General features: G+C 57.2%; 1 protein-coding gene across 1 annotated transcript; it reads left to right on the top strand.

The window, feature by feature from the left end:
• Positions 1–1,523: 1,523 nt before the first annotated feature.
• LOC120223272 lies at positions 1,524–20,080 on the top strand (the record flags this gene model as incomplete). The annotated part of the gene is given in 16 exon segments (XM_039221313.1): positions 1,524–1,563; positions 2,115–2,272; positions 3,314–3,477; positions 4,619–5,505; positions 9,216–9,363; positions 10,593–10,632; positions 13,064–13,188; positions 13,190–13,381; positions 13,383–13,764; positions 13,806–13,925; positions 13,980–14,138; positions 14,141–15,233; positions 15,236–15,805; positions 15,808–15,960; positions 15,963–16,612; positions 19,949–20,080. Coding segments are annotated over 16 exon segments (5,013 nt in total), but the record flags the coding sequence as incomplete, so codon positions are not given.
• Between the last annotated feature and the right edge of the window lie 6,564 nt (positions 20,081–26,644).

The raw sequence follows: 26,644 nt of genomic DNA on the forward strand, positions 1-26,644 counted from the left end.
CCCCCCCCCCCACGCCCGGGACATTTACTGCAAAGCCACCACCTGGGGACTCAGGCAGGTGTGGACGCTGCACGGAGCCCGCATCCTGCCCCGCAGCCGGCCCTGAGTTCACCGGGGGACACAGAGGACGGGGGGGTGCGGGGACGCAGGCGTCCTGACCGCGGCAGCGGCTGGTGCCAACCCCACCGTCTACAGACGCGCAGCCCCGGTCCCGCAGAGACCGGTCCGTGCCTGGTCCGAGGCCCCCTCCCAGAAGACCCCGAGGCCCAGGCCTGGTGCCGTCAAGTCCACGAGCTCAGACCCCGGAAGGCAGCTCTGAGGGTCCTCACCTGGGGAGACCCTACCTGGGAGGCCCTCACCTATAGGGGCTTCAACAAGGGGCCTAACCTGGGAGCCCGCATCTGGGGGAACCCTACCTGAGGGTCCGTAACTGGAGGGGGGCCCACACTTAGGAGGCCTCACCTGGGGGGCCTCAGGGGTTCTCTGAGGCCTCGGCTGGGGAAGGGGCCCGACCGCTCGGGGCTGCGGCCTGAGATGCAGGGACAGGCGTCTGAGCCTCGGGCAGGCCTCTCGCTGTGACCACGGATCCCACCTCACCTCCCTTCCATCGGGCTCGGCATCTGGGTCACCGGCCGCGGGTACCGTCGCTCCCTCCTGGGACACGGGACCTGTCCTCGGGGTCCGGGAAGAGAGCCCCTCTCTCCCTGCCACTCAGCCTCCACTGGGGAGGGGGCTCTGGCCCGGTCAGCCCTGTGCTCAGTGGTTCCCCTCCCCCCCGCCGGGGGGAGGCCAGGAAGGCCGCACCAGCCCCAGGGCAAGGGTGGGGGTGGGGCTCGTTAATTGGCTGACTGAACAATTTGTCTGAAGCAGATTCCCAGGCAGGAAAACAGTCCTGAACTGATGCGTCCACACTGGAGCCAGTGCTCCTGGCTAAGAGCCCTGGGCCGGCCTGGGGGGCGCTGAGCACTAGCTCCTGGCTGTCTTGCCGGCAAACCTTGGAGGAGCTCAGGTGGCCCGTCAGGCCCAGGGGACTAGGGAGCCCCCGCAGGCTCAGAGCAGACACAGCAGTAGAGGCGAGACCAGCAGGTCAGCGTAGACACAGCAGGGGGGTGGGGAGACCAGCAGGTCAGCGCAGACACGGCAGGGGGGTGGGGAGACCAGCAGGTCAGCGCAGACACGGCAGGGGGGTGGGGAGACCAGCAGGTCAGCGCAGACACGGCAGGGTAACTAGAGAAGGGAGCCTTCTCAGTTTAGACACACTGAGAGAGTGAGGAAACATCCGTGTTCAGTGTAGACACACCTGGAGAATTAGGCCAGGCCGGTGCAGACACAACAGTGGACAATGGAAACATCTGAGGTCAGTGTAAAGCACAGGGGTAATGAGGAAATAACCCCAGGCAGCTACAAACCCCCCTGGAGAATGAGAACAACATTCCTAGTCAGTGCAGACAGGGCCGCATGCTAGGGAGACGCCCCCGGTCAGTGTGGACGTGGTGACATCTGCGCACGTATCTTCCTGGGCCATGCGGCTGCTGCAAACTCAGAACTCGCTCTCTGGGGCAGGTGATTATTTTCACTTCCTGCCGTGAGCAGCGCCCCCTCATCGGTAAACCTCCGGTGAGAACCCACGTCCAGCCTGGAAGCCCCGCCGAGTCCCGGGGACTGGCCTCTCCGCCCTGCCGTGCCCTGCACCCTCTCTGGGGGTGCCCTCCCGCCTCCGCCTTCCCCGCCTCCCCCTGCCGCAGCGGGACACCTGGGTCTCTGTTCCAGGCTTCCTTTCGTCTTTCTACAGAGAGTTTCCTCTGTGACCTTTCTTCCACACACTGAGCTTACAGGAACTGCACTTAAATGGTGCCAACATTTCTGTATTTAATAATTCAATACTTGGACACGCTGTCAGGCCAAGTAATTTAATGGCAGAGGGGAAGCACAGGCCGCCGTCCCCAGTAGATCATGTTTTGCTTTGACTCTAAAGCATCCTTGTATTTGTGCAAGGACACTGTCCTTCCTAAAAATAGCTATGACTTTACAAGGCTGCTCAGCGCTCCGAGCGAATACGAGGACGTGAGGAAAAGCACCGTGACGGTGACCGTCCCCCACCTGCGCACTCGCAGGATGTTCACCCTCAGACGCACACACCCCCCAAGGCCGCGCGTCTCCTACCAACCCTGCTGGTGACCGGCTGCTGGCGAGGGCTCTGCCCCGACCCCCTGAAGACCTCCCTGCTGGGCCACAGCTGGGGGTCCCGCTGCTGTCCAGGCTGGGCCCCCGCGTAAGCCAGGGACCTGTGTCTCCTGGTGCGGCCTGCAGACCGCGTGCGTCAGACTCAGCCTGGCAGGGGGGCAAGAGTCTTTCAGGGCAGATCGTCCCCTAAATCTTTGCTCCATGTTTCATACTTTCCACGGTGTTACTGGGAGCTTACGTCCTCTAAGCTTTGGGACTCTCTCCCTGCAGACGCTTCTTCGTGTCGGCTCACCCTCCTGAGTATGGCCTCTCTTGCCACGAGCATCTGGCAGTCACAGCGTTACCTCTCAGACAACTGGGAACCCCCTTCTAGAAGAGGAGGGGATGGGGACGGGGCGGGTGTGAGCCCAGGCCACACGTCAGGTGCACAGAGGAACTTGCCCGCCCTGAGCCCCGGTTCCTCCAGGGCGAGAAGCCCCATCTCCAGTGGTTCACACTTTCTCTGGGGCTCCAGTCGGTGTCCTGAGGGCAGAGAATCAGCGCAGGCGGATCGCGGGCACCGCTGAAGAAAGGCTGTTCTCGGGGCTGTGGAGGGGGCACAGGGAGCCCACCAGGAGCACGGACACGCCCGGGACTTAGGGCAGGAAGCTGTCCCTGCCGGCAGGCCCGGGGCCAGCGAGGAGATGGGGAGCCCCAGGCGGGAAGTGGACCGTCCGCGCTGGTTGTGGGTGCAGTGCCCAGGGTCGGGCCACCAGGCCGGAGGACAGTGAGGCTGCGCGGCCAGCCTGCCCAGTCACGTGGTCTCCCTCCGAAGCTTCGTCCTCCAGCGGGAGGGGCTTGTGCGGAGTGAACACGTAAGGGTGCGTGGGGTGGAGCCTGATGCTGGGCCCCCGTGTTCATGACCATCGAGGTCCCACTGCTCTGTGATCACCTTGGCCACCGGGCCATGCGGTGACGCTCCAGACCCCCACCTTGTCCGTGACGCCCACCAGGTGTTCAGCCTCGGACCTCTCAGGGGGGCCCAGCCCTCAGGGAGCGTGGGGAGCTCTGTGCAGCCTCGTCATGGCACAGCCCCGCCCTGCAGGTGTGGAGGGCACGGGGGTGGCCCCCGCCTCCCACGCCCCCCCAGGAAGAGGGCCAGGCCCCCTGCACTCCCAGACCCTCTGACCTTATCACCAGGGTCGGCGGGCTGCCCAACCCCCCTTCACCACCATCCAGACTGGCCGATTGTAGCTGCTTCAGAGGTGGCAAAAACGGCACGAGACTAATGAAACGGCGCTCCAAACCTGAGCTGTGAGTCACCAGAGTCAAACGCAAAATGAGTGACTCAGTTATTCCCCAGAACCAATTCTTCCCTGGAAAGTTGCAAAGTCAGTGCTGACGGGGTAGAGAAAGAGATCCCATGTGAGCCCATTCATCAGAGGGTAAGTGGGGGCATTTCTGATAATGAGCATGATCGACCGGCAGCAGGTGGGGCAGGGGTCCCCTCCTGCGGGAACGCACTGGGGGATCATGGGCCGCCCCCCCATCTCTTTCATGGAAAACGGGGCCGAGTCCCAACTCCGGACTTCCCTGCGCAGACAGAAGCAGGATGAATGGCTGGAAGAGCGATGTGTGGGGACGGGGAGTTGGAGCTGCAGGAGGCCGGCCCCCCGAGGACGCGTGAAACCCCGGGGAGCATGCGTGGTTTCCATCTGACAGGAGATCTGCGGAGGAAGGAGCCACCTTGGGGTTTGGCGTGTGGGATACTTAACAAGCTAAGTGTCTGGATAAAAAGGACCATCTCATAAATGATGGATTTTGATGGCAACATGAAAGAGAGCTATTTCTCTTATTTTTTTTCTCGATTAGTAGAATATTTTCAAGTTACAGAACCCGAATTCCCACCGCGACCCGGAGTGCTGAATTTCATGAGCAAATCATCTGATTTGCTCCGTCTGCCAGGCACGGCAGGAGGGCGGCCTCTGCGCCCCGGCCTCCAGGCAGGCGCTGCCAGGCAGGGGCTGAGCTTCTCGTCCTCCTTTTGAGCTCGGACTCCTCACCCAGAACCCACTCGCAAGCCTCTTCCCAGCAGAGCCCGCAGGCAGCTTTGTGAGCCAGGCTGCGGGGAGTCTGGGCGCAGAGCAGGCTGGGCCCACACCTCCTGCCTGGCCTCTTGGGCCTCCGCTAGTGAAAAGGAAGCTCTCTCCCGCCACCTCCCTTTGCCCAGGGCCACACAGCCGCCATTAGTTGTCTCTATTTAGAGAGCTTTTCTGCCCAGGCCTGCTCCCAGGGCAGGATGGAATTGATGCAAAATCCATCACTGAATCTGCCCGGACACTTATCAATGAGGCAACACGGAGTCCCGGGTGACTCAGGCGCCAGGAGAGCAGGCAAAGCTGGAAGAGCATCCGGGGTGGGCGGAGGCTGGCTTTTATTTTTGATCCTTTATCAGCCAGACTCCAGCGGTCAGTGGTCTCTTCCATGGACCGTCGGCCTCGCAGCAGAACCCCACTGCATCTGGAGCGTTTGCACACGTGTTCACTCAGGAACTGCACATTCATTCCACAAATACTTCCACGCCTACCCCATGCCACCCACTGGCCCAGACTGGGCAGACTGAGCTCCCTCAGTTTACAGCCCCGTTAGGAAACAGTGATGGGGACGATGATGGTGATGATGGTGACGGTGACTGTGATGATGGTAGTGACAGTGATGGGGACGATGATGGTGATGATGGTGACGGTGACTGTGATGATGGTAGTGACAGTGATGGGGACGATGATGGTGATGATGGTGACGGTGACTGTGATGATGGTAGTGACAGTGATGGGGACGATGATGGTGATGATGGTGACGGTGACTGTGATGATGGCGGTGACAGTGATGGGGATGATGGTGATGGCGGTGACAGTGATGGGGACGATGATGGTGATGGTGACAGTGATGTGATGATGGCGGTGACAGTGATGGGGACGATGGCAGTGACAGTGATGGGGACGATGGCGGTGACAGTGATGGGGACGATGGCAGTGATGATGGCGATGACAGTGATGGTGACGATGGCGGTGACAGTGATGGGGACGATGGCAGTGATGATGGCGATGACAGTGATGGGGACGATGGCGGTGACAGTGATGGGGACGATGGCGGTGACAGTGATGGGGATGATGGTGGTGACAGTGATGGGGACGATGACGGTGATGATGGTGACGACAGTGATGGGGACGATGGCGGTGACAGTGATGGGGACGATGGCAGTGATGATGGCGATGAGTGATGGGGATGATGGCGGTGACAGTGATGGTGGTGATGGCAGTGACAGTGATGGGGACGATGGCGGTGGGAGCACCAGGGGACGTCACAGATGAAGCACTCATACAAGTAAACACTGTCACAGCCTCCATCTGCACCTCCACTATTCTAAACACCTCACGTGGGTTAAATCACTCACTTGATGCCATTAACACCTGAGGCAGACGGTCTCCTTATCCCCCACTTATAAATGAAAAACTGAGGAAGGCAAAATGAAACCAAGTTACTTTCCCAAGGCCACGTGGCAAGTGGGGATACTGACATTCAGAGAAGGCATCCAGTTCCAGAATTGGTGGACTCAGAAACTATTCTCTAAACAAACTGGCACATAATTTCAGACAGTGACAAGTATGCTGAGGAAAAGGGTGGTGTGAGTGTGACTTGGTGAAGGACGATGCATTAGACAGGTGGTCAGCGAAGGCCTTTAGGAGGAGGTGACACTTGAATGGAGACTGAAAGGGTGGGGTCTGTGGGAACTGTGTTTAGGCAAGTGAAATAGGAAGTGCAAAGGCCCTGGGGTAGACGTGAGCTCAGCATGTTCAAGGAATAGCAGGAGTGTCGGAGGGGCTGAGGCAGAACTGGGAGGGGTGATGGGCACTGATGGCAGGCGGGGGCTATGCCACATGGGGCGCTGCAGGCCAGGGGGGGCCATGTGGGTGTTTTCACACGTGGATGAGAAATCGCGGGGGCCCCTGGAGGGAATCACTTCGGGCACTCCATAATCACGGAACCTGGGTTGCCAAGTCTGGACCATGCAGGGAAGAAGGGGGTCTCCGAGGCATCCGGGGGGACAGGTGCTCCTCTCCAGAATTTATAAGCAAAGTCTGAACAGTGAGCGAGAGCCTAGTCTGACGTTACCACGTTTTGAGAAATCACTTCTAACAGCCGTTCCCAGCAGCTACCTCCCTGATGCCCCCCAGCACCCTAATCTGCAAATCCAGGAAAATGCATTCATTTGAGCAGCTCACGGAAAGCCCAGGTCAGGGTGCAGGCTGGGAAATTATATCTGAGTTCGTGCTTCTGCAGACTTCTCTCCACGCAGGACTCGGGAGCACCATGAAAGGACACTTCGTGCAGAAGTTATAGAGAGGCAGTTCTGCCCACACGAGAGCGTCCGGGGCTCCCCGGAGGCCGGAGTCACCAACTCTTCTGCGGCGAGACCAGCACGACAGGCTGGCGGGCTCTGTGGTCACAGGCTCTGTGGTCACACACACTAACCGTCATCTCCTGCCCCGGCGCCCAGCCCTGCAGGGAAACCCCGCTCAGAGGAGAGCAGCCGAGACGAGAGGAGGAAGGGCCGCCGCCGCGGAGGCCCACGGTGAGCCCTGTACATCGCAGGCTTCATTTCTCACTTAGCCCAGTGTGAGCTACACCTGTCACTTGCTTCTGAACCAGGCCTGAGCTAGTACACTTGCCAGAAAAAGGAAAGAATTAGCAAAATCCCAGCAAATGGCAGGAAGGAATGTTCACTCTTTCAAACTGACAGAGTCGATGTGGTTGATGGAAACAGAAATTGCTTCTTGTTCGAAGCGGGTCATCGCTGCTGCCGCCGACGGAGAATCTGGCCCAGTGCCCTCAGGGCCACGTGTGTGGCTCCAGGGACTTCGCAGGGGAGTCTATGCTGATTTTATTTTCTTCTCTCTGCGTTCCCACTAATGGTCTCTTTCCACGCTGCCATTATCTGCACTTGCATTTCCTGCCAAGATAAACTCATCCACAGGCTCATTAACCCCCCGCCACTCCGGGCTTATTGGATGGGACGTCCTGGAGTTTAGGAGCCCTCAGGGATTGAGGGCGCTGAATTGGAGCTCGCCACCGCCGTTCACGTCAGTCCTCCGGGGAGTAGAACATGCCTCCACCCAGCACGCTGGGCTGGGACTGAGCCCCAGATCCTACCCCCAGAGCCAGGCCTGGGTGGGGGCGTGCTGCCCCCGCGTTGTCCTGCGGAAGTGGGGACCGTGCTTCCTGCCCTCTGCACACATACCTGGCAGAGGGGGGCTGCTCTGCCCAAATCAGTGCCGATTTACTGCTCTCCAGGGAAGGAGCCTGGATTCTTGCTCAGTCCGCGAGGGGTCCAAGCGTAGGCCGGAAGAGCCACAGGCATCTTTGGGTCAAAGGACAGAGACTTGTTGATGCTTAGGATGTGACCTGATCAGACTGGAGGGCCTTGATCCCCTTCTCTCTGGGCGTAGGTTTCTCCCCGGTAAGTAAAGGTGCGGTAACAAAGTCATCCACTGAACACCAGAGGCACAGCGTGCTGGACACCGGGTGGGAAGCACCGCTGCTCCCCACCTGCACGGAGCTCACAGTCCACAGGGCAAGGGCCACACTGAACAAATCGGCCCAGTGAACAAGTATGCCATTACAAATTGTGTTACATGCCAGAACGGAAATCAGGCCAGCCCCTGAAGGAGGTATGGACACAGAGGGGCTGTGAATGTACGTCCCAGGCAGCAGCATTTCAGCAGAGACTAAAGCATGAGTAGAAATGAGCCGGGGGAGGAGAGGGTGGCTCAGGTCATAGGAAGAGCACACGCAAAGGCCCTGAGGCAGCAGGCAAAAGCTGGTGTGGCTGGAAGAAGAGAGAGAGGGGTGGAAACACGTCTTGAGGAAAAGTCAGGACCTGAGCATGAAGGACCCTCTTGGTGGAAGGGCGCGCCCCCGGGACAGTCCTGTGGGCACCTGCAGACATGGCGTGAACGAACAGAGTGGCCCCTTTCAGTCTCTAAATTGTCACAATTTGGATACTAAATTGTACGGCAGAGAACTGTGCATGTTGCGTGTACACACGTGTGTGTGTGTGTGCAGGGCGTGTGACGGGGGCATTTTCAAAATCGCCAAGCAGGAGGGCCGCCTCCTCAAGAAGACTGCCATCACTGCACGCCCCTCGGTTAGCTGTTGGAGGGAAGCTCAAGCACAACAGTTTGTGACGATTCACGTAATCAGGCGAGGCGGGGGTGGGGGTGGGGGGTCTGGGTTAAGCACCTGACTCTCGATCTCAGCTCAGGTCCTGATCTCACAGTTGCGTGGGCTCCACACTCAGTGCAGAGCCAGCTTGGGATCCTCGCTCCCTCCCTCTCTCTTTCTCTCTCAAAAGAAATCATAAAACTTAAAAAGAAAAATCAGACGTGGCCGAACTGCGGGCTTGGCTCTGAGAACTACACTTTGAGAGGCATGGTGGGTGTGCCGCCCCCACGAGTGCCACAGAGACCCGTGTGTCCCGTGACCAAGGGTCACCGTCTCCATGTCTGGGGCAGTCTGAGGCCGAGGGACACCCCGGGGTCTGGTCAGCGGGTGGAACAGGGCCGCCCAGGCCTGGGCGGTATGAGGTCCTGTGTGGTGAGCACGGTGCCAGCGGGCCAGCCACCCTCCCTGGCAGCGTGACGCTGGTCAGGAGGGTGGAGCTGGGACCCTTCACTGGGGCCTTGTGCCGGGGCCTCTCTGTCCCCTTCGGGGTCTCAAGATGGGGAGGGGAGCGACAGCACAGCTTGATGCTGCTTCCGGGGACCAGGGAGGACGTTCCACCTCCTCAGGCGCCCCCAGACGCCAGCTCCCCCTGCGCCAGCCCGACGCCCGCCACCTATGCTGTCTCCGCGAGTCTGAGAGCGGGAGCGCATCACAGAAGTGAGTCACACGGTCCTTACGTTTCTGTGACTGGGTTGTTTCACCCAGCATCGTGTCCTCCTCCCTCGTCCACGCTGCAGCGGGTGTGAGGCTCTCCCACCTTTTGAAAGCAGAACCACGTCGCATTGTACGAATGGGCTGGTTTTGCCCATCCGTTCACCCATCGGTGCACAGTGGGGCTGCCGTCACTCTTAACTACGGGAACGGCGTTGCTATGAGCACGGGGGTGCGAACATCTGTCACGGGCCCCGTGGAGAACAAGTGAGGCAGCGGCGTGGCCTGCTCGCCTCCTTCAGCCCGCACTCACCCCCACTCGGCAACACCCCCAGCGAACACCCCCAGTTCTGGAGTTTCAAGGTCCACTACTGAAGCCCACATCAGGGCAAGGCTTGGACAGCAGCCACGAGAAATCAGCCAGGTCTGACCTCTGGCCAAGCGCCAGGGGCCTGACCCGGGCGTCCCCAGCTGCCACATTTCTCCACCTCGTGCCTCGTCTTGCCCTGCCTCTCCACGGATGACTCGGTTCTGGACCCTGCTCCCCGAGTCCCACAAGCCGCCTGGGCTCAGACCCCCTGCCAGCCACATTCCTGACAAACCCAAGGGCGGTGGCTATGCAGTCTTCCTGAGGAGCTGCGGGGTCTTGAGGAGGAGTGAACACGAGGCTGGGCCGCTCCCGGGACCCCCACGACACACCGCCTCTCTCCGAGTGGCCTGCACACCCCAGCCCATCTGCCCCACAGCTGCCCCACGCCCACCACCCAGACAGGCAAAGATGGCCAAACGCGGAGCTCAAGACGGACGCGGCCCCCTGGGGAGGTGGGCACAATCCCGGGGTGCCCATCAGAGAGGCTTCCCCAGAACCCTGAGCAAGGGACAAACTCGTGTGACACACCAACCCATCTTGGCTGCCTGCTGCCTCCCCTGGAATGTTCTTCCAGCCCAGCAGCTCAATAGTGCAGGTTCCACGTGAGGGGAGGGTGGTGACATGGACCCTCCTGGCCTTGATGTCCAAGTTCCAGGGGGCCAGAGACAACCCCACAGGTCCAGAAGGTTTGGGAGCAATGTCAGTGAGGTGAGGGCGAAGTGAAGGAGTGGTGAGGGCAAGGTGAGGGTGGGGTGAGGTGAGGGTGAGGTGAGGGAGAGAGGAGAGGTGAGGGAGAGGTGAGGGAGAAAGGGGAGGTGAGGGAGAAAGGGGAGGTGAGGGAGAGGTGAGGGAGAAAGAAGAGGGGAAGGAGAGGTGAGGGGAAGGGGGAGGTATGCTCGTCTGCTTTAAGCAAATAAAAGATGTGCAATTAAATCTGCACTGTGACTAAGTAACATATGTTTGTTAGGATAAAAATGTCCCGTGGAATTTTTAGGACACGTTTATAACACAAGTAAACTTCCGGGAACTTGAATGTAAGTGCAAGTCATGTGCCCTGTCCGGCAGCCCCCACAAGTGCCCCAGCCCCACACCCCTGCTCGCTGCTCACTTTTACACCCGCGAGCAGCAGAGAAGACGACAGCCTGATCCCGAGTTCCAACGTGAAGGTAAACATTAATCCTAATTGGAAATTTTCTCAGAACGACTGTTTTAAACCCAAGTGATTGGTTTCCTCGGAGAAAATCGATAAAGGTAAAAATCATGATGACCAAATTAAGGGGGGAAATGGGGCTTTTAGAGACCCACGCAATGGAGCCAGAGAGGGAGGAAGGTAACCGGACCCTGCACGGGTGAGGGGGGGCGTGCATCTCAAACACATGCGTCGTGGAGCACAACCGCCTCTGGCTCTCAGGGGACGCAGGGGCCACCAGCTCGGGGAGACCCTGGATTCCAGTAGAGGGAGCCTGGCTGCGGCTCTGAACGCCGTCAGGTGGCTGACACCTCCGTCTCTGACACTGAGGAGGCGAGGGGGGACAGGCACGTAAATCAGCCGGCGTCCTGCAGGCCCAAGCCGGCCCAGTGGCAGCCATCCCACCTGGACCCCTGGGGCCCCCAGGAGGAACCAAGGGGCCTTTGTCTTCCCGGAGCACAGACACCGCGGGGACCTCAGGAGCCCCACTCTGGGGCCATCTGGACGAGGACATCAGGTGCCTGAGCAGTGGGCGCCCGCCTCCCTTCACAAAGGGCCTGGAATTCACATCACTCACAGGCTCTCCGGTGACAAGTCCCAGAGACACCAAGGACAGTCCCAGAGCGGCCTCGAAGGAAACGGCCTGAAACCTGTCTCCCGGACTGAACGCGCCACCTGCCGGGCTATAAGCTGACTTGTTAAATTGAGGAGCCTGAAATTGAGTCCTCTGTAGCCCAGTTCCAGGCAAAGCCTCAGCTGAAGCCACCCTCGGACCGCCCTCGGATCTGCCAATCAAAAGAAACATGTAACATTCCTGTGGTCTTGGAGAGAGTCAGGGCTGGGAGCTGCAGGTAGTTACTTTGTACAAACTTGCCAATCAATCACCACTTGCAGGAGCCCCCCCCCCCCCCCCCCCCCCCCCCCCCCCCGTAGATTCTCTGAGCCCACCTCATAATTGGTCATTTTCAAAAGATTCTCAAAGGTCATGATTGGGTCCCGCTAAACGTAACAGACGCCTCGCAGATACTGAATGGTCAAAACTGTTACTATGGGTGCTGTACAATTGTGATTGGTGCTTATGTAATGATGCAAAACGTACAACGTGTGCACGGTAACACCCCCGCCCTTACCCCATAAAAACCCTGCTCGCCACTGTTCGGGGCTCCACTTAGCTGCCACTGCACCGGGAGACGGGTGAGCCCCTGCTCGAGCTTGTAATAAAGACCCTTTTGTACTTGCATCGGCCTTGGAGGTCTCTGGGGACTCGCGATTCAGGCATAACATTTGGTGCGTTGGCCAGGAACCCCAAGACCCCCAGGATCCCCAATCCGAAGGGTCAATCGACCGGTAAGAAACTGTTTGTCTCTGTTTGTCTAGTCAGTTCTATGTTCTGTGTTCTGGTGATCCCGGGTAAAGTTGTTTCTGGAGGTGGCCGATAACGGTTGGGGCGGATGCGCCAAAGGGCCATGGCCACAGGGGATCCTGTGAAGACGTTCCAGGCCCCCATCTGTGGAGGGGACTCGGTGCCCCTGACTTCGAAGGAACTCGGTAAAGGGGGTAAGGACTGCCCCTCACTTCGGTAGAACTCAGTAAAAGGCAGAGCGAGATGCTACCGCGAACTGGCTTGAGGCCGGCGTCTCACTTTTCGGTTGACTAGCCTTCTGTGTCTGTGTCTCTCCCTGGTTGCCGATTTTCTCTGTTGGTGTTCATCACCTTGTGACTGAGACTGACGCTATGGGACAGACTTCATCCAAACCCCTAGACTTAATGTTAGCCCATTTTGGAGAGGTTAAAAAACGAGTTCATAACCTCTTGGTGATTGTCAGGAAAGGTCCATTCCGAAGCTACTGCAGCTCAGAATGGCCAGCTCTCAACGTAGGATGGCCACCAGAGGGGACCTTCGACCGCGATACCATTCAGAAGGTCAAGGACTGGGTTTTCCAACCCCAAACGGGGCATCCAGACCAAGTCCCATACATCGTGGTTTGGGCCGATCTGGTTGATGACCCACCCCCTTGGATTAAAAGTTTCTTGCCTCCACAGAGACCTGAGGTCCTGGCGGTAGCTGAAAACACCCTCCCGAGCTTCGGAGAAGCCGAAAAAGGAAACTAAACCCTCTGTGCCGCTCTACCCTATCTTACAGAGTGAAACAGAGGAAGAATTAATTTTTCCCCCTCCTTATCTACCCCCTCCACAGGGCCCAGCGGAAGGGGCAGGGGAGCCACCCGAACCACTGGCGCCCCCTGCCCCACCAGCCCCAGTGGCCCTGAGGTCGGCAGAGATGGGCCCCCCCCCCCCCGCCCAAGGGACACGAAGCTGCCATGGAATGACGCCCAAGGGACCGGACTCTACCGTCCTGCCCCTGAGAGCCACCCCCCCCCCCCCCCCCCCATGATCGGGGTAACCAGCACCACCATTACTGGCCCTTCGCCACAAGCGATCTGTACAACTGGAGGTCCCAGAATGCTCCGTTCTCGGAGAATCCCCGTGCCCTTATTGACCTATTAGAAACTGTTTCGTTCACTCATCAGCCACTGGGATGATTGCCAGCAATTGTTGCAGGTTCTGTTCACTACTGAGGAGCGGGAAAGAATCCAGTGGGAAGCCAGGAAATTGGTTCCTGGGCCCACTGGAGTTCCCACCACTGACCAGGCTTGAACTGACACTGGGTTTCCCTTGGCACGGCCGGATTGGGACTACAACTTGGCTGAAGGTGAGGAGAGTCTCAGTCTACCGCCCGACTCTGTTGGCAGGTCTCAAGGCTGCGGCTCGCAAGCCTGCTAACATGGCTAAGGTATACAATGTCCGTCAGGGACCCGAGGAAAGCCCCGCGGCATTCCTTGCGAGAATAATGGAGGCATTCCGCCCGTGCGCCCCTATGGACCCTGAGGCCCCAGCAAACCTAGCTGCGGTGACCATGGCTTTTATCAACCAGTCTGCTCCCGACATTCGGAGAAAAGTTCAGAAATTAGAACGTCTAGGAGAAAAGAGCCTCCAAGATCTAGTGGCTGTGGCAGAGAGGGTGCACAGCAACAGGGACAGTGCAGAGGACAAACAGATGAGAGCTGAGAGGAGACAAAACCAGGGCTTGGCCGAGACCCTACTCACGGCAACTGCAGAACCGGAGGACCGGAAAGACGCCTCGGGCAGTTGGCTTCAGGAGAAGAAGGTAAGGAGAACTCCCAGAGGCTCAGAGGGTGCCCCCGATTAGGCAAAAATCAGTGTGCCTACTGCAAAGAAGAGGGACACTGGGCCAAAAATTGTCCCAATGTCAAGTGCACCTACTGCAAAGAAAAAGGACCCTGGGTTAAAGAATGCCCCAAGAGAAAGTCCAAAGCTCCCATTCTAGTAATGGGAGAGGACAGCGATTAGGGGAGACGGGGTTCAGCACCCCTCCCTGAACCCAGGGTAACCCTAAAAGTGGAGGGGAAGTCCACCGAGTTCTTAGTGGACACTGGGGCTCAACATTCTGTGCTCCAGCAACCAGCTGACCAGCTGGCCCCCTGTCAAACAAGACATCATGGGTCCAGGAAGCCACAGGGACGAAGCAGTATCCATGGACTACCCGAAGAACGGTTGATCTTGGTGTGGGCCAGGTACCCCACTACTTTATGGTCATCCCAGACTGCCCATACCCCTTGCTAGGCCACGACCTACTGACCAAGCTGGGAGCTCAAATCCATTTTTTGGCCGAAGGGACTAGGGTATTGGACCAGGCTGGGCAGCCAATACACGTGCTCACCTTGGGGCTGATGGACGGATATCACCTGCATGAGGTGCCGCTGACACCAGATGCAGGGGTCCAACCTCGGCTCCAGCAGTTCCCATCAGCGCGGGCTGAGACTGGAGGCATGGGGTTAGCAAAGCGTAGGCCCCCAGTGTTCGTGGAACTGAAGCCTGGGGCAGACCCGGCCCGGGGCCGCCAGTACCCCATGTCCCTGGAAGCCAAAAAGGGTGTAACTCCCCATATCAGACGCCTACTAGACCTAGGAATTCTGAGGCCGTGTCAGTCGGCCTGGAAGACGCCCTTATTACCTGTCCGTAAGCCAAATTCTCACGATTACAGGCCTGTACAGGATCTGAGAGAGGCCAATAAGCGGGTAATGGACATCCACCCGACGGTGCCTAACCCCTACACCCTGTTGAGCTCTATTCCACCTAGCCACATCTGGTACACAGTCCTGGACCTAAAAGATGCCTTTTTCAGCCTCCCACTGGCTCCCAAGAGCCAAGACCTCTTCGCTTTCGAGTGGCACGACCCTGACAAAGGAATCAACGGACAGCTAACATGGACCAGACTCCCCCAGGGGTTCAAGAACTCTCCCACCATCTTCGACAAAGCTTTACACAAGGACTTGGGTGAGTTCCGCTCCCCAAACCCCCAACTGACTCTTTTGCAGTACGTGGATGATCTGCTTATTGCGGCTGAGAGTCGAGACACCTGCTTGACCAGCACTGAGAAGTTGCTGCAAACCCTGGGGGACCCAAGATACCGGGCCTCTGCCAAAAAGGCCCAGATCTGTAAAGAAGTACAGTACCTGGGCTATATCCTCAAGGGAGGTAAGTGAAGGCTGTCACAGTGAGAAAAGAGATGGTCCTAAGAATCCCTACCCCTAGGAACGCCAGACAAGTGCGGGAATTTCTAGGATCAGCCGGTTTCTGCAGACTCTGGATTCCTGGGTGCGCTGAGATAGCCTGACCTCTGTATGGGGCCACGAAAGGGCAGCCTAACTTCCTCTGGACTGAGGAACATCAAAGGGCTTTTGAGACTTTAAAACAGGCCCTCCTGTCAGCACCCGCTTTGGGCCTAGCAGACATGACTAAGCCGTTTCACCTGTTTATAGATGAACATGGAGGAATAGCCAAGGGTGTCCTGACCCAACGTTTGGGCCCATGGCGCCGCCCAGTGGCCTATCTGTCGAAGAAACTTGACCTGGTGGCTGCAGGATGGCCCCCATGCCTCCGCATGATAGCGGCAGTAGCTCTTCTGGTTAAGGATGCAGATAAACTGACACTGGGACAAGAGTTAATTATCACCACTCCCCACGCCATCGAGAGGGTCTTAAAACAACCGCCAGACCGATGGCTCAGCAATGCCCGCATGACACACTATCAGACCTTGTTGCTTAATCCTACCCGAATCGTCTTCCAGGCCCCACAGCCCTGAACCCATCCACACTGCTGCCGGATCCGGACTTAGAAGCACCCTTACATGACTGTGCCGAGGTCATGGCTCAAGTTCATGGGACCCGTTCTGAACTGAGAGACACTCCACTTCCAGATGCAGAAGTTACCTGGTTCACAGACGCAGCAGCTTCATGCAGGAGGGACAAAGGTATGCGGGGGTGGCAGTAGTGTCAATGGAGAAAACGATATGGGCAGAGCCTTTGCCCACTGGCACTTCGGCACAGAAGGCCAAGCTCGCAGCCCTAACCAAAGCCTTGACTCTGGGAAAAGACAAAAAATTAAATATATATACAGACAGCAGGTACGCTTTCGCTACCGCACAGGTCCATGGGGCCATATACAGAGAAAGGGGACTGCTCACAGCTGAGGGAAAGACTATCAAAAACAAAGAAGAAATCTTGGCCTTACTAAAAGCTTTATGGCTCCCCAAAAAGCCAGCTATTATTCACTGCCCAGGTCACCAAAAGGATGATAATCCGATCTTTAAGGGCAACAACCTAGCAGACCAAGTAGCCAAGCAAGCTGCTCTTAGGGCCAATCATAACCTGGCTGTTACCCTGGTTGACCCTGGAGACCCTACTCTCCCTAAAGTCCCCGAATATAGCAAAGAAGGTTTACAATGGATCAAAAAGCTGCCTATGACCAAATACCTAGAAGGATGGTATAAATTGGCAGATGACAAGCTCATCCTCCCTGAAGATCTAGGGATGAGAGCCCTGACCAAGATACACCTTGCCTACCATATGGGAATCAAAAGAATGCAAGATTTGGTTCGCCATGCTAAGAGAAAAATCAGAGAAAAATCAGAGATGCTAACTCTAAGATTGGACAGATTGTGGCCAATTCCAAGGCATGCCAACTCACTAACGCCATGAAAAATCTTAACAACCCCGGAACCCGCCTGAGGGGAAGACGACCTGGAGCCTACTGGGAGACAGACTTCGCTGAGGTAAAATCAGGGCTATATGGGTACAAGTATCTACTAGTGTTTATAGATACTTTTTCAGGATGGACAGAAGTGTTCCCAACTAAGCATGAGACCGCCCAGATCAAGGCCAAGAAACTCCTAGAAGACATCTTCCCCAGTTATGGCTTTCCTCAGATGACAGGGTCAGACAACGGACCTGCATTTGTGTCCAAGGTAGGCCAGAGTGTAGCCAAAGTCTTGGGGATGGATTGGAAATTACATTGTGTGTACAGACCCCAGAGTTCAGGACAGGTGGGAAGAATGAATAGAACCCTAAAAGAGACCTTAACTAAATTGACCTTGGAGACTGGTGGAGACTGGGTGGCTCTCCTTCCCTTTGCACTCTATAGGGTGCGCAACTCTCCATATCAGATGGGGTTAACTCCTTTTGAAATCATGTTTGGGATGGCCCCTCCCATCATTCCCAATCTCCAAGCACAGGTGATTAACGAGTTTGAAGATCAGCGCCTAATGAATGATTTTAAAAACATCCAGTGGGCCCACAAACATGTTTGGCCTAAATTGTATGCCCTCTATGGAACAGGTCCACCACCGGAGCCGCATCGCTTCCACCCCGGTGACTGGGTCTACGTTAAGAGACACCACCAAGCAAACTTAGAGCCCAGATGGGAAGGCCCATACACCGTGTTCCTCACAACCCCAACAGCCCTGAATGTTGATGGAGTCGCTGCGTGGATTCACTATACCCGCGCGCGCTCGGCCAGCCGACCTGTTCGCAGTCAAAGAAGACTACCTGGCTCCAGACCCTCAATGGAAGGCCACAAAACACCCCAAAAACCTGCTCAAACTCAAGCTGTGCTGCTCCTGATTTTTGCTGCTCTACTAACTGTATGTAAATCCAGTCCCAGCCCTCATCTCCCCAACCCTCACCAACCTACCACCGCAAAATGGGTTTTGCGAGGACCCCTAGCAACACCTAGAGACTTGGGATGGATAGTTCAAGAACTGACATTAACCGGATCAGCGTCCATCATGTTCCCCGCCTTCCACTTAGATCTCTGTAGTCTGGCGGGAGATCACTGGGACAGCGGGGTAAACATACTGTAGAGACTGTAGTGTTCCCGGGTGCAGCACTGCCCCCGATTGCCGGGAAAAAGACCCCGATCCTGACTGTCAACACAAAAATCTGAGACTACGAACCTTTTATGTGTGTCTCAGAACTGGTAATGACGACACCTGTGGAGGCCCAGATGATTACTGTTGAACCTTCTGGGGTGCTATGGGAACATCCAACTTTGTAGCCAAGTCAGACAGAAGTGTAGATACCCTGAGGACCCATTACTTTTGACTGGCATGTGAAGTGGGCAGTCCTGTGGAACTGAGGCCTTAACCTGTGGAGTCTGATGCTAACTCCGGAGAGTTAGTGTCAGATTTAAGCAATTTTTTTTTAAAATGTTTTATTTATTTATTTCTAGGAGAGAGAGAGACAGCATGAGCAGGGGAGGGTCAGAGAGAGAGGGAGTGACAGACTCTGAAACAGGCTCCAGGCTCTGAGCTGGCAGTCAGCACAGAGCCCGACGCGGGGCTCGAACCCACGAACCGCGAGATCATGACCTGAGCGAAAGTCGGACGCTTAACCGACTAAGCCACCCGGGCGCCCCAGTGTCAGATTTAAATTAAATTTAAGACACCTAGTTGGTGTCCAGATAGTTATAAATTAGTTGGTATGGGGGGAAAACTCCCATACATGTGGTGTCAGAAGTATTGTGACTAGAGAAACAGTGTTCCCTTAGGCTTGAATAAATGTTTCTCCAAAGATCCAAAGGTGTACAAAGAGCCAATAAATACATGAATAGATTGATCGCCTTCATGCGCAACGCCTGGGGGCAATACAACTCATGGTGCTTAGGTCCCAGCACCACCACCCTAATGATGGGGACCCAGCAGAAGACCCATGACTGGGCCTTCAAGTACATAAGAGAAGGGGGGAGTGAGAAGCCTGAAGTTGAGTTCCTCTGTTAGGAACACCCTCAGGATGCACGTAGCCCAGTTCCAGGCAAAGCCTCAGCTGAAGCCACCCTCGGACCGCCCTCAGATCTGCCAATCAAAAGAAACGTGTAACATTCCTGTGGTCTTGGAGAGGAGTCAGGGCTGGGAGCTGCAGGTACTTTGTACAAAATAGCCAATCATTCATGCTTGCATAAGCCCCACGTAGATCCTCTGAGCCCACCTCATAATTGGTCATTTTCAAAAGATTCTCAAAGGTCATGATTGGGTCCCGCTAAACGTAACGGACGCCTCGCAGATACTGAATGGTCAAAACTGTTACTATGGGTGCTGTACAATTGTGATTGGTGCTTATGTAATGATGCAAAACATACAACGTGTGCACGGCAACACCCCCACCCTTACCCCATAAAAACCCTGCTCACCACTGTTCGGGGCTCCACTTAGCTGCCACTGCACTGGGAGACGGGTGAGCCCCTGCTCGAGCTTGTAATAAAGACCCTTTTGTACTAGCATCGGTGCTGGCTCCTTGGAGGTCTCTGGGGACTCGCGACTCAGGCATAACAAAATAATTCTCAAATCACCCTGCATATTTGGAGGATAAAATTATTCCATTTTAAATGTAATCCCTGTTGATGCTACTCGTGAGACAACTGATTAAAGACTTAATCATAAGACACGAGACAACAATTATTTAGAAAAAATCCAGGAGCCCGCAGTGAGGCAGCTGTGTCAGTGCGTGTCAAAAGAATCACACGCAGAGACGAAGGGGTGAAGGAACAGCTAGAACACGGTGCCCCATCGCTGACATCACTTGTCTTGGTGTCCATCCACCTGTCCTTGTTTACACTTCTAACTCTGTATTGAATTATGACCGAGGGAGAGGAAAGTGCCCGAATCCTAAGCTGGCAGCCTGGTGAGCGGTCACAAAGGGAACACACCTGGACAGCCAGCACCGGATCAGGACGCGGCGCAGCAGCCCCCCGCCCCCCCGCCCCCCGCCTACGGCCTGCGCACGCGCCCTGCCTGTCACCTCCCCATACTTCCTCCCCGAGTGGAAACTGAATGGTCCTTGCCATTTGTAGGTTTCACTCCTTGACAGTAGCCCCTCCAATGACCTTCACCTCACCTTCTATGATCTTGCCGCCCTGAATAACCTCTCCACCTCTAGCTTCTTGCTGGCGACTCCTCCACTGGGGACCCTTTGCTCGGCGTGATGTACGTAGAGTCTCCGGCCGCGCTGCCCGCACGAGAACATCAGGCCTACCGTGCTCTCGGCATCCACATCTCCCTGAGCCCCCGCGTAGCCCATCTTGGATTCAGGGCTCGCCTAACACCATTAGCTCCCCTGCCCCCTCTCCCTCCATGCTCTCACTGGGCAAAACAGAACTTGGCTTAAGCCAACTCCCCGCTAAACGTGCGCCTGCCCCAGAGCTGAGTGGGGCTGCCGGAGAAGCACGCTCCGTGCTGACCGGTCTCGTAAAGTCAAGTCTTTGGGTCTCAAGCTGCCCCACTACGCTGCTCTGGCAAAGTGCATTTCCACCCTCAAAACTAATGCTTTCACCTCCCCTTCTGTCCTTAAGCTCAGCTTCTCTTTTCTGTTCTCAGCTGATGACCTGGCCTCGTAGCTGACAGAGCAAACAGTTTCCGCAGCTTCTCCTGCCACCAAATCTCCAATTCACCCACCTGTGCACCCATGCCCTCCACCTTCTCTCAGGGCAATGTCTGGTGTGTCCCTTCCCCCACCGCATCCAAACCCTCGCTCACACCTGGGACCTCACCTCCTCCTGCTCTTCCAAAGCCCTCCTCTGGGAAGCCTCCCTCCGCTGCGCTGGCAGCCGCTTCTCTCTCTGTTCTGGATCTGTCATCCGAGTGGACACATGTGCCTCCTTACCTGCCATCTTAAAAATGTTAACACCTGATGGACGTCCCCTCTCTGCAGCTCCCCCCCACCCCAGCTTCGTGGAAAACCGTCTACAGGGACTGTCTCTGCATCCTTACCTCCATCTCCGGCCAAGAGCCTAATCCTCACTCCAATGCTAAAGCTGCTCTTGTCAAGGCCGCCAGGGACCTCTGTGTTGCCAAGCCTTGTCTCCAGCCTACTGCGTTTAACAGAGGCCAACTCAGCTGGCCCCTCTCCTGAACACATCCTCGCCTGGCTTCCCTGCTAACTCACACCTAGTGCTCTTCCTACCCCTCAGGCTCAGTCTCTGTTCGCTCCTATTCCTTTGTTGGTGTCTCAGTGTCAGTGTGTTCCAAGAGCTTGGCCCTAGGATCTCATGACTCTCCTTTCCCCACGCCTAGAAATATCCAGTGTCAGGCCGTGAACATCCCTATATCCCTACGGCCCCTTCACTTGTCTACTTTCAGTTATGACCTCGGTCCAGCTTTTCCTGGACACAGGGCCTCCTCAACATCACACACGATTTCCAGCAGGAACTCCATACTGAATCATACCTGTCCTGATCGGAAAAGTGCCCCTTCTGATTAGCAGACTCCTAGGACAGTATCACCTCTTATTTCATATCACTCCCGACATCTTAAACCGAACATGTCCAAACCCTCCACACGTTCCTCCAGCCTGCATCTCACAAAACGCCACCACCAGGTTCCTGGGATTCAGAATCCTGCTCACTCCCAGGCTTTCTCCTACCTCGCTCCCCCCTCTGCCACCCCCACATGCCCCCAGCCCTGCTCAATCTACCCCCACAGGGTGCACCGGGAGCATCCATTTCTCCGGGTCTCCCTCGCTACCCCCATCCCCATCACTGCCACCTGCTGCCTGGGCCGCGGCAGCGTCTGCAGAACCGCTTCCAGTGCGCTGGGCGGTAAACCCCAATTTCTGACCGCAACTTGATCAGAGCGGCCCTGCCCTCCTCGGACCTCGCTCTACACCCACCTTCCCTCCCTCCCAGACACTAAGGCTGCGTTTCAAAGGCTTCATCTTGCCTGAGAAAGTCTGAGCAATTCTTGCACTTTCCCCTCAAAGTGACTTGCTGTCTGTTGTCACTGTCGCCTGAAACCCGGGGCAATGTTTCTCTGCGGAAGGCCATGGGCTGACAGGGGTGGGTCCCACCAAGGGGAGGGCTCGCCCTCTCCTCCATTCCGGCCAAACCCCCTAGTGACGCGATGCTGTTCCCTCCCTCCTTGTCCTCAGGCCTAGGACCAAACTGAAGATGCTGGCACCTCCCTTTGCATCCCTCCAGTGACCCCCTGTGCTTGTGCCAAGTCCCGATGCGCTCCGTCTCCCCGTCCTGTGCTCACGTGACGTCGCCGCCCATGGGTTTGCTCTTTCCTTCTCCTCCTCCTGAGTCCAGACTCCCCACTCGGGACCCCAGCTCCACCGCGCCCTCTTCTCCCGCGCAAGCCACCTCTGCTCCAATCTCCAACACCCAAACCAGCCACCAGCCTCGCCCCCCCCAGCCTCCCCCCCCCCCCCCCCCCCCCCCCCCCCCCCGCCCTTGCCCTTCCCGCCCGGGGCTCGCCTCTCTGGGCCTACTCCCCCCACCTCCCACCCCCGACGCTTTCCGCCTGGGGCTGGGGTGGCTGCAGAGTGGGCGAGTGACTCGTCATTGCTCAAGGCTGCGTGGCACGCCCTGTCCCAGAGCCACATGGCTCACCTCGTGACCTCTATCAGCTGTCGACTGTCAGAGCCACCATCACATCTCCCGTGTCACTATGTCCGCATACTCAGAGCCACACAGCCCACCTCACGTCCCAGATCCCCACGTGGGACGTGTCCGTTATATCCACACATCATCCACATCACGTCCTGGAGCTGCAGTGTACACGTCACATCCCAGAGTCATACGTTGCAGGGTCATCACCTGTTATGTTCGCACGTCATGTTTGGCGCCACACAACAGTGGCCGCCGTGTACCAGAGCTGCACAGCGCTAGTCTTCCTGCCCCGCCGACTGCGCCCACAGCCCCAACAGCTCCTCCTCCGGAGACCCACGCCCTCCTGAGTCCTGGGCTCCACCCGGGCGTGGGCAGCGCAGCAGAAGGCCACACGCATCCTTGGCCTGGCTGGACCCGCAAACACAGGGTGGAGGGCCTGGACACCCACTAGACCAAGTTTGTGAGCCCAGACTTATCCCTGTGGCCCCCGAGTGAACAAACCCACTGAAGCCTTGTCCGGACATGCAATGGGGGCCTCGGCCTTGCTGGATGGGACTCCCTCAAGCCCTGGGCTCCAGCGGCCGCAGTGGGAATCCTGAGGAGGAGGCGGCGGGGGGTGGAGAGCAAGCACTCCTAGACAACACCCACATGCACAGGGGACCACACCGACTCCACCCTCCCCGGGAATCCTCGTGACCCAGCGACTGCGGCCACCCCAGCCCCCAGTCCGCTCTCGGGCTGAGTCCTGACCCACACGCAGTCCCTTCTGTATAGGTTGCTCCCTAGGTGGGGTCTCAGCTGGGGTCCAGGCAGCCTGGGGACAAACAGCTCCGCTGTGTCCTCAGAAAGGGCTCAGGCCGGAGTCTCAGCTTCTCCGTGAGCTCCTGCTTTCTCAGGACAGGAGCTCATCCAGCCAGGAGGGAGGGTGGGAAGAGCCAGTGTCCGGTGTCCTGCCCTATGACTGCCCAGCGCCCAGGCCTCTCTAGTGACAGCCCCTGATGGGAACCAACGCAGACCTGCTGCCCGGCCCGGCCCGGCCAGTCGGAGCACCTGGACACTCGTGATTGGCTCGGAGTATGCATATGACTCAGTCCAATCAGAGCCCTGGGGGCTGTGTGGGCCGTCCCACAGGGAGCCTCTTCTGTGGGATCTGAACCTGGCCAGGCAGCCTGGGGATGGGACGGCAACCTGCATGGGTGCCCCTTATGTAAAGACAGACCTGGGCTGCGTTTATATTAGTTAGTGGGCGGGGGCGGGGGGGGCTGTCCTTACATAAACTAATGCAGAGATTGTCGTTACATAAACTAATACAGGGGCTGCTGTTAGACAAATAGAGGGATTGTTACATTAACTGCTGCAGGGGCTGCCTTTACATAAACTGATACCAGGGATTGTCCTGATAGAAACTAATACAGGGGCTGTTGTTATATAAATACAGAAGCTGTCGTTACATAACCTAATATAGCGATTGTTGTTATGTGAGCTAATACAGGCGCTGCTTTTATGTAAACTAATACAAGCATTATCGTTACAAACTAATACAGGGGCTGCCATATATACACCAATACAAGCAACGTCATATAAATCACTACAGGGACTGTCATTATATAAACTAATACAGGAGCTGTCCTCATAAAAATGAATACAGGGGTTGCCTTTATATACACATAGGGACTATTCTTAACTAGTACAGCAGCGACCTTCAGGGAGGACCTGGCGTTATATAAACCAATACAAAGATGAAACCATAAAACAGAGAAAACTGGATCTTGACATTGCTTTTCTAAGTCCCGGATCTAACTTTTCCTGATTCTGTTCAGTTAGATGAGTCAGTAAATCCCTACTTCCTTTAGGCTAGTTTGCACTGGGTTCTCTGTCTCGTGCACCTGGAGGGGCCTGGAATGATACATCCCAGTCATCCCGGGACGGCCTCTACGTCCCCGTGTCCCACCCACAGCCCGCCGCCCGGGCCAGCTCACAGCGCAGAGGGAAGCGCGGTGGAGGGAGCAGCCCTAGGGTCGGTGGCCTCAGGAGCCCGGCCAGGTGACCGCGCGTCCTCGTGAGAGGTGCCCGGCACTCAGCAGCTCTCGGACTCGGCCCCGAGCCGCGCTCAGCCTCTCCTGCTCGGTATGCAAAAGGCAGGGCCACACAGGTTCCCGCTGAAAGGTGCTGGGGACGAACCGTCTCCTACTCTGAGAGACGCAGCCCTCCTACTGCGGAAAGCTCGAGTTAGAGGGAACCAGGCCAAGGGCATGACTGGCCCTGCGCGGGGGCGGGGTGGGGAGGGGAGACGGGCACTGCCTGGGAGGACTGGTCGAGGCTCGCCAGACACCCTGAGCACACACTCCACACTCCAGCCTCCATCAGGGCAATCGGTACTCCCCTCCCGGCAGAGCTGGACACTCCCCTGGGGACCCGGGGCCCCCTGTCGTGACCTCGGCTCTCTCGCAGCTTTTACCCTGGGCCAAACGGACGCGTCCGTCCTGCTCCAGCCCCAGCCGGGCGCCCCTGGCAGGCACGGGCACACGTGCCGCAGCTCCAGGAGCACAGCCAGGCTCAGCCTCTTTTCACACGGGGAGACCTGGCCACCGTGCAAACAGGCGGCTGGGGTCCAGGCCCGAGGCTGGCTCGGACCCACACACCTAGTCTGCTCAGTGCTGGCTGGGGTCAGGGAAGGAGCTGCCACGCTGGCGTGACGCTCCCAAGAGGCCGCTCTCTGAAGGCCTAGCGTGGAGGGCAGCTCTGCAGGAGGCACACACGGCTTCCTGTCGGCACAGAAGCCGTCCCTCGTGCCCTTTTGTTCTTTTCTTTAACGTAGTAACTGAATAACCACTAAGAGCTCCGTGCCCCGCTGGGCAGCCATCTGTGCGTAAGAGAGGCTCTGTGACTATGGTCCAAGCTCTCCCTCGCTCTGTGACAGCAGCACTTGACAAGATGTTCTTCTCACCCAAGGACTAGGCAGACAGCGAGCGATACAGCCGGGGCAGGGACTGTCCATCAGACTATTTTCCCCTGTAGCATCTACATTCCATTTTATTGTCCATCCAACCAGCCGCTGAGTAAGTTAGTGAGCACATACTGTACACCAGGCTCTGGGCGAGGTACAGGCCGTGATCACACTGCAGCCCCGCAGAGAGTCGTGGAAATAGACTGCATAGTCAGAATTCCTGGTTTTCGGCAACAGGGTGACAGCAAAACAATTCCAGCGACGCCTGGGTGGCTCAGTCAGTTAAGCATCTGACTTCTTCTCAGGTCGTGATCTCACGGTTCATTGGTTTCAGCCCCACATTGGGCTCTGTGCTGACAGCTCGGAGCCTGGAGCTGCTTCAGATTCTGGGTCTCCCTCTCTCTCTGCCCCTCCCCTACCATCACTGTCTGTCTCTCAAAAATAAATAAACAGCAAGATGGCGGAGAAGTAGGGAGCTCCGTACCTGCACTCGAGCCCAGGCATCACACGGAAAAGATCTGAAGCCATCAGAAACCGTACCACACCCAAGAGATTGGGAAAGAAAGGACACAGACTCCACTGAGAAAGCCTTCTAACATGAGTGAGAACTGGGGAAATAAAAATCAGGCCTGGATTGGAGACTGGAGAGACGGGCCACCCCCTCTGTGGGGAGCGAGAGGGGAAAAAGAGAGTCCGAAACAGAAAAATCTCCACTCGGGGGAAAAACCTCCGCTCGGGGTGTAGAAAATCTTTGCGCACAAAATACCTGCGCATCAGGCCCCTCCACGCTCCAAGTCGCCCAGGAGGAGCTGTGCTCTCGATCTGTTTCTTTGTGCGGGCTCCCGGCTGGCTGGGAGGGGTTGCGCGCCTGCAGCCATCGCCCTCGAGGCGGGCCTGGGCCCCCCAGGAGGCGCGCAGGCGCCGGCGGCCGTGCTCCTGGCTGGCTGGAGCTCTAGAGGGAAGGCAAGGCGCTAAAAACTGGCAGATGTGACCTCAAGTTCGTGTTTTGGGTGATTGAGACACAGAGGGAACTTGATCTCCTCACCCCAGCGGGCTCAGCGCACCGGCAGACAAAGCCCCCCGCCCCGCCCAGGCCCCCCAGGCCCCACCCGGAGGAGAAAGGAGCAGAGGCTTCTGGCTCCACCCCCAGAGCCAGCCTGGAAGACTGGAATCGCCCTGAGGCGAAAGCCAGGGGATCGCCTGAGGCACTTTCAGCGGGGTGCTTGGCCTAGGATTTGGAGGCTGGGACTGGCCTGGGTTGAAAAGCGCAACAAACTTTGCCTGAGCCCCTGGCTCAGGA

The sequence above is a fragment of the Hyaena hyaena genome, unplaced genomic scaffold, assembly GCF_003009895.1.
Source record: "Hyaena hyaena isolate Hyena2069 unplaced genomic scaffold, ASM300989v1 scaffold_967, whole genome shotgun sequence".
Classification (NCBI taxonomy): Eukaryota; Metazoa; Chordata; class Mammalia; order Carnivora; family Hyaenidae; genus Hyaena; species Hyaena hyaena.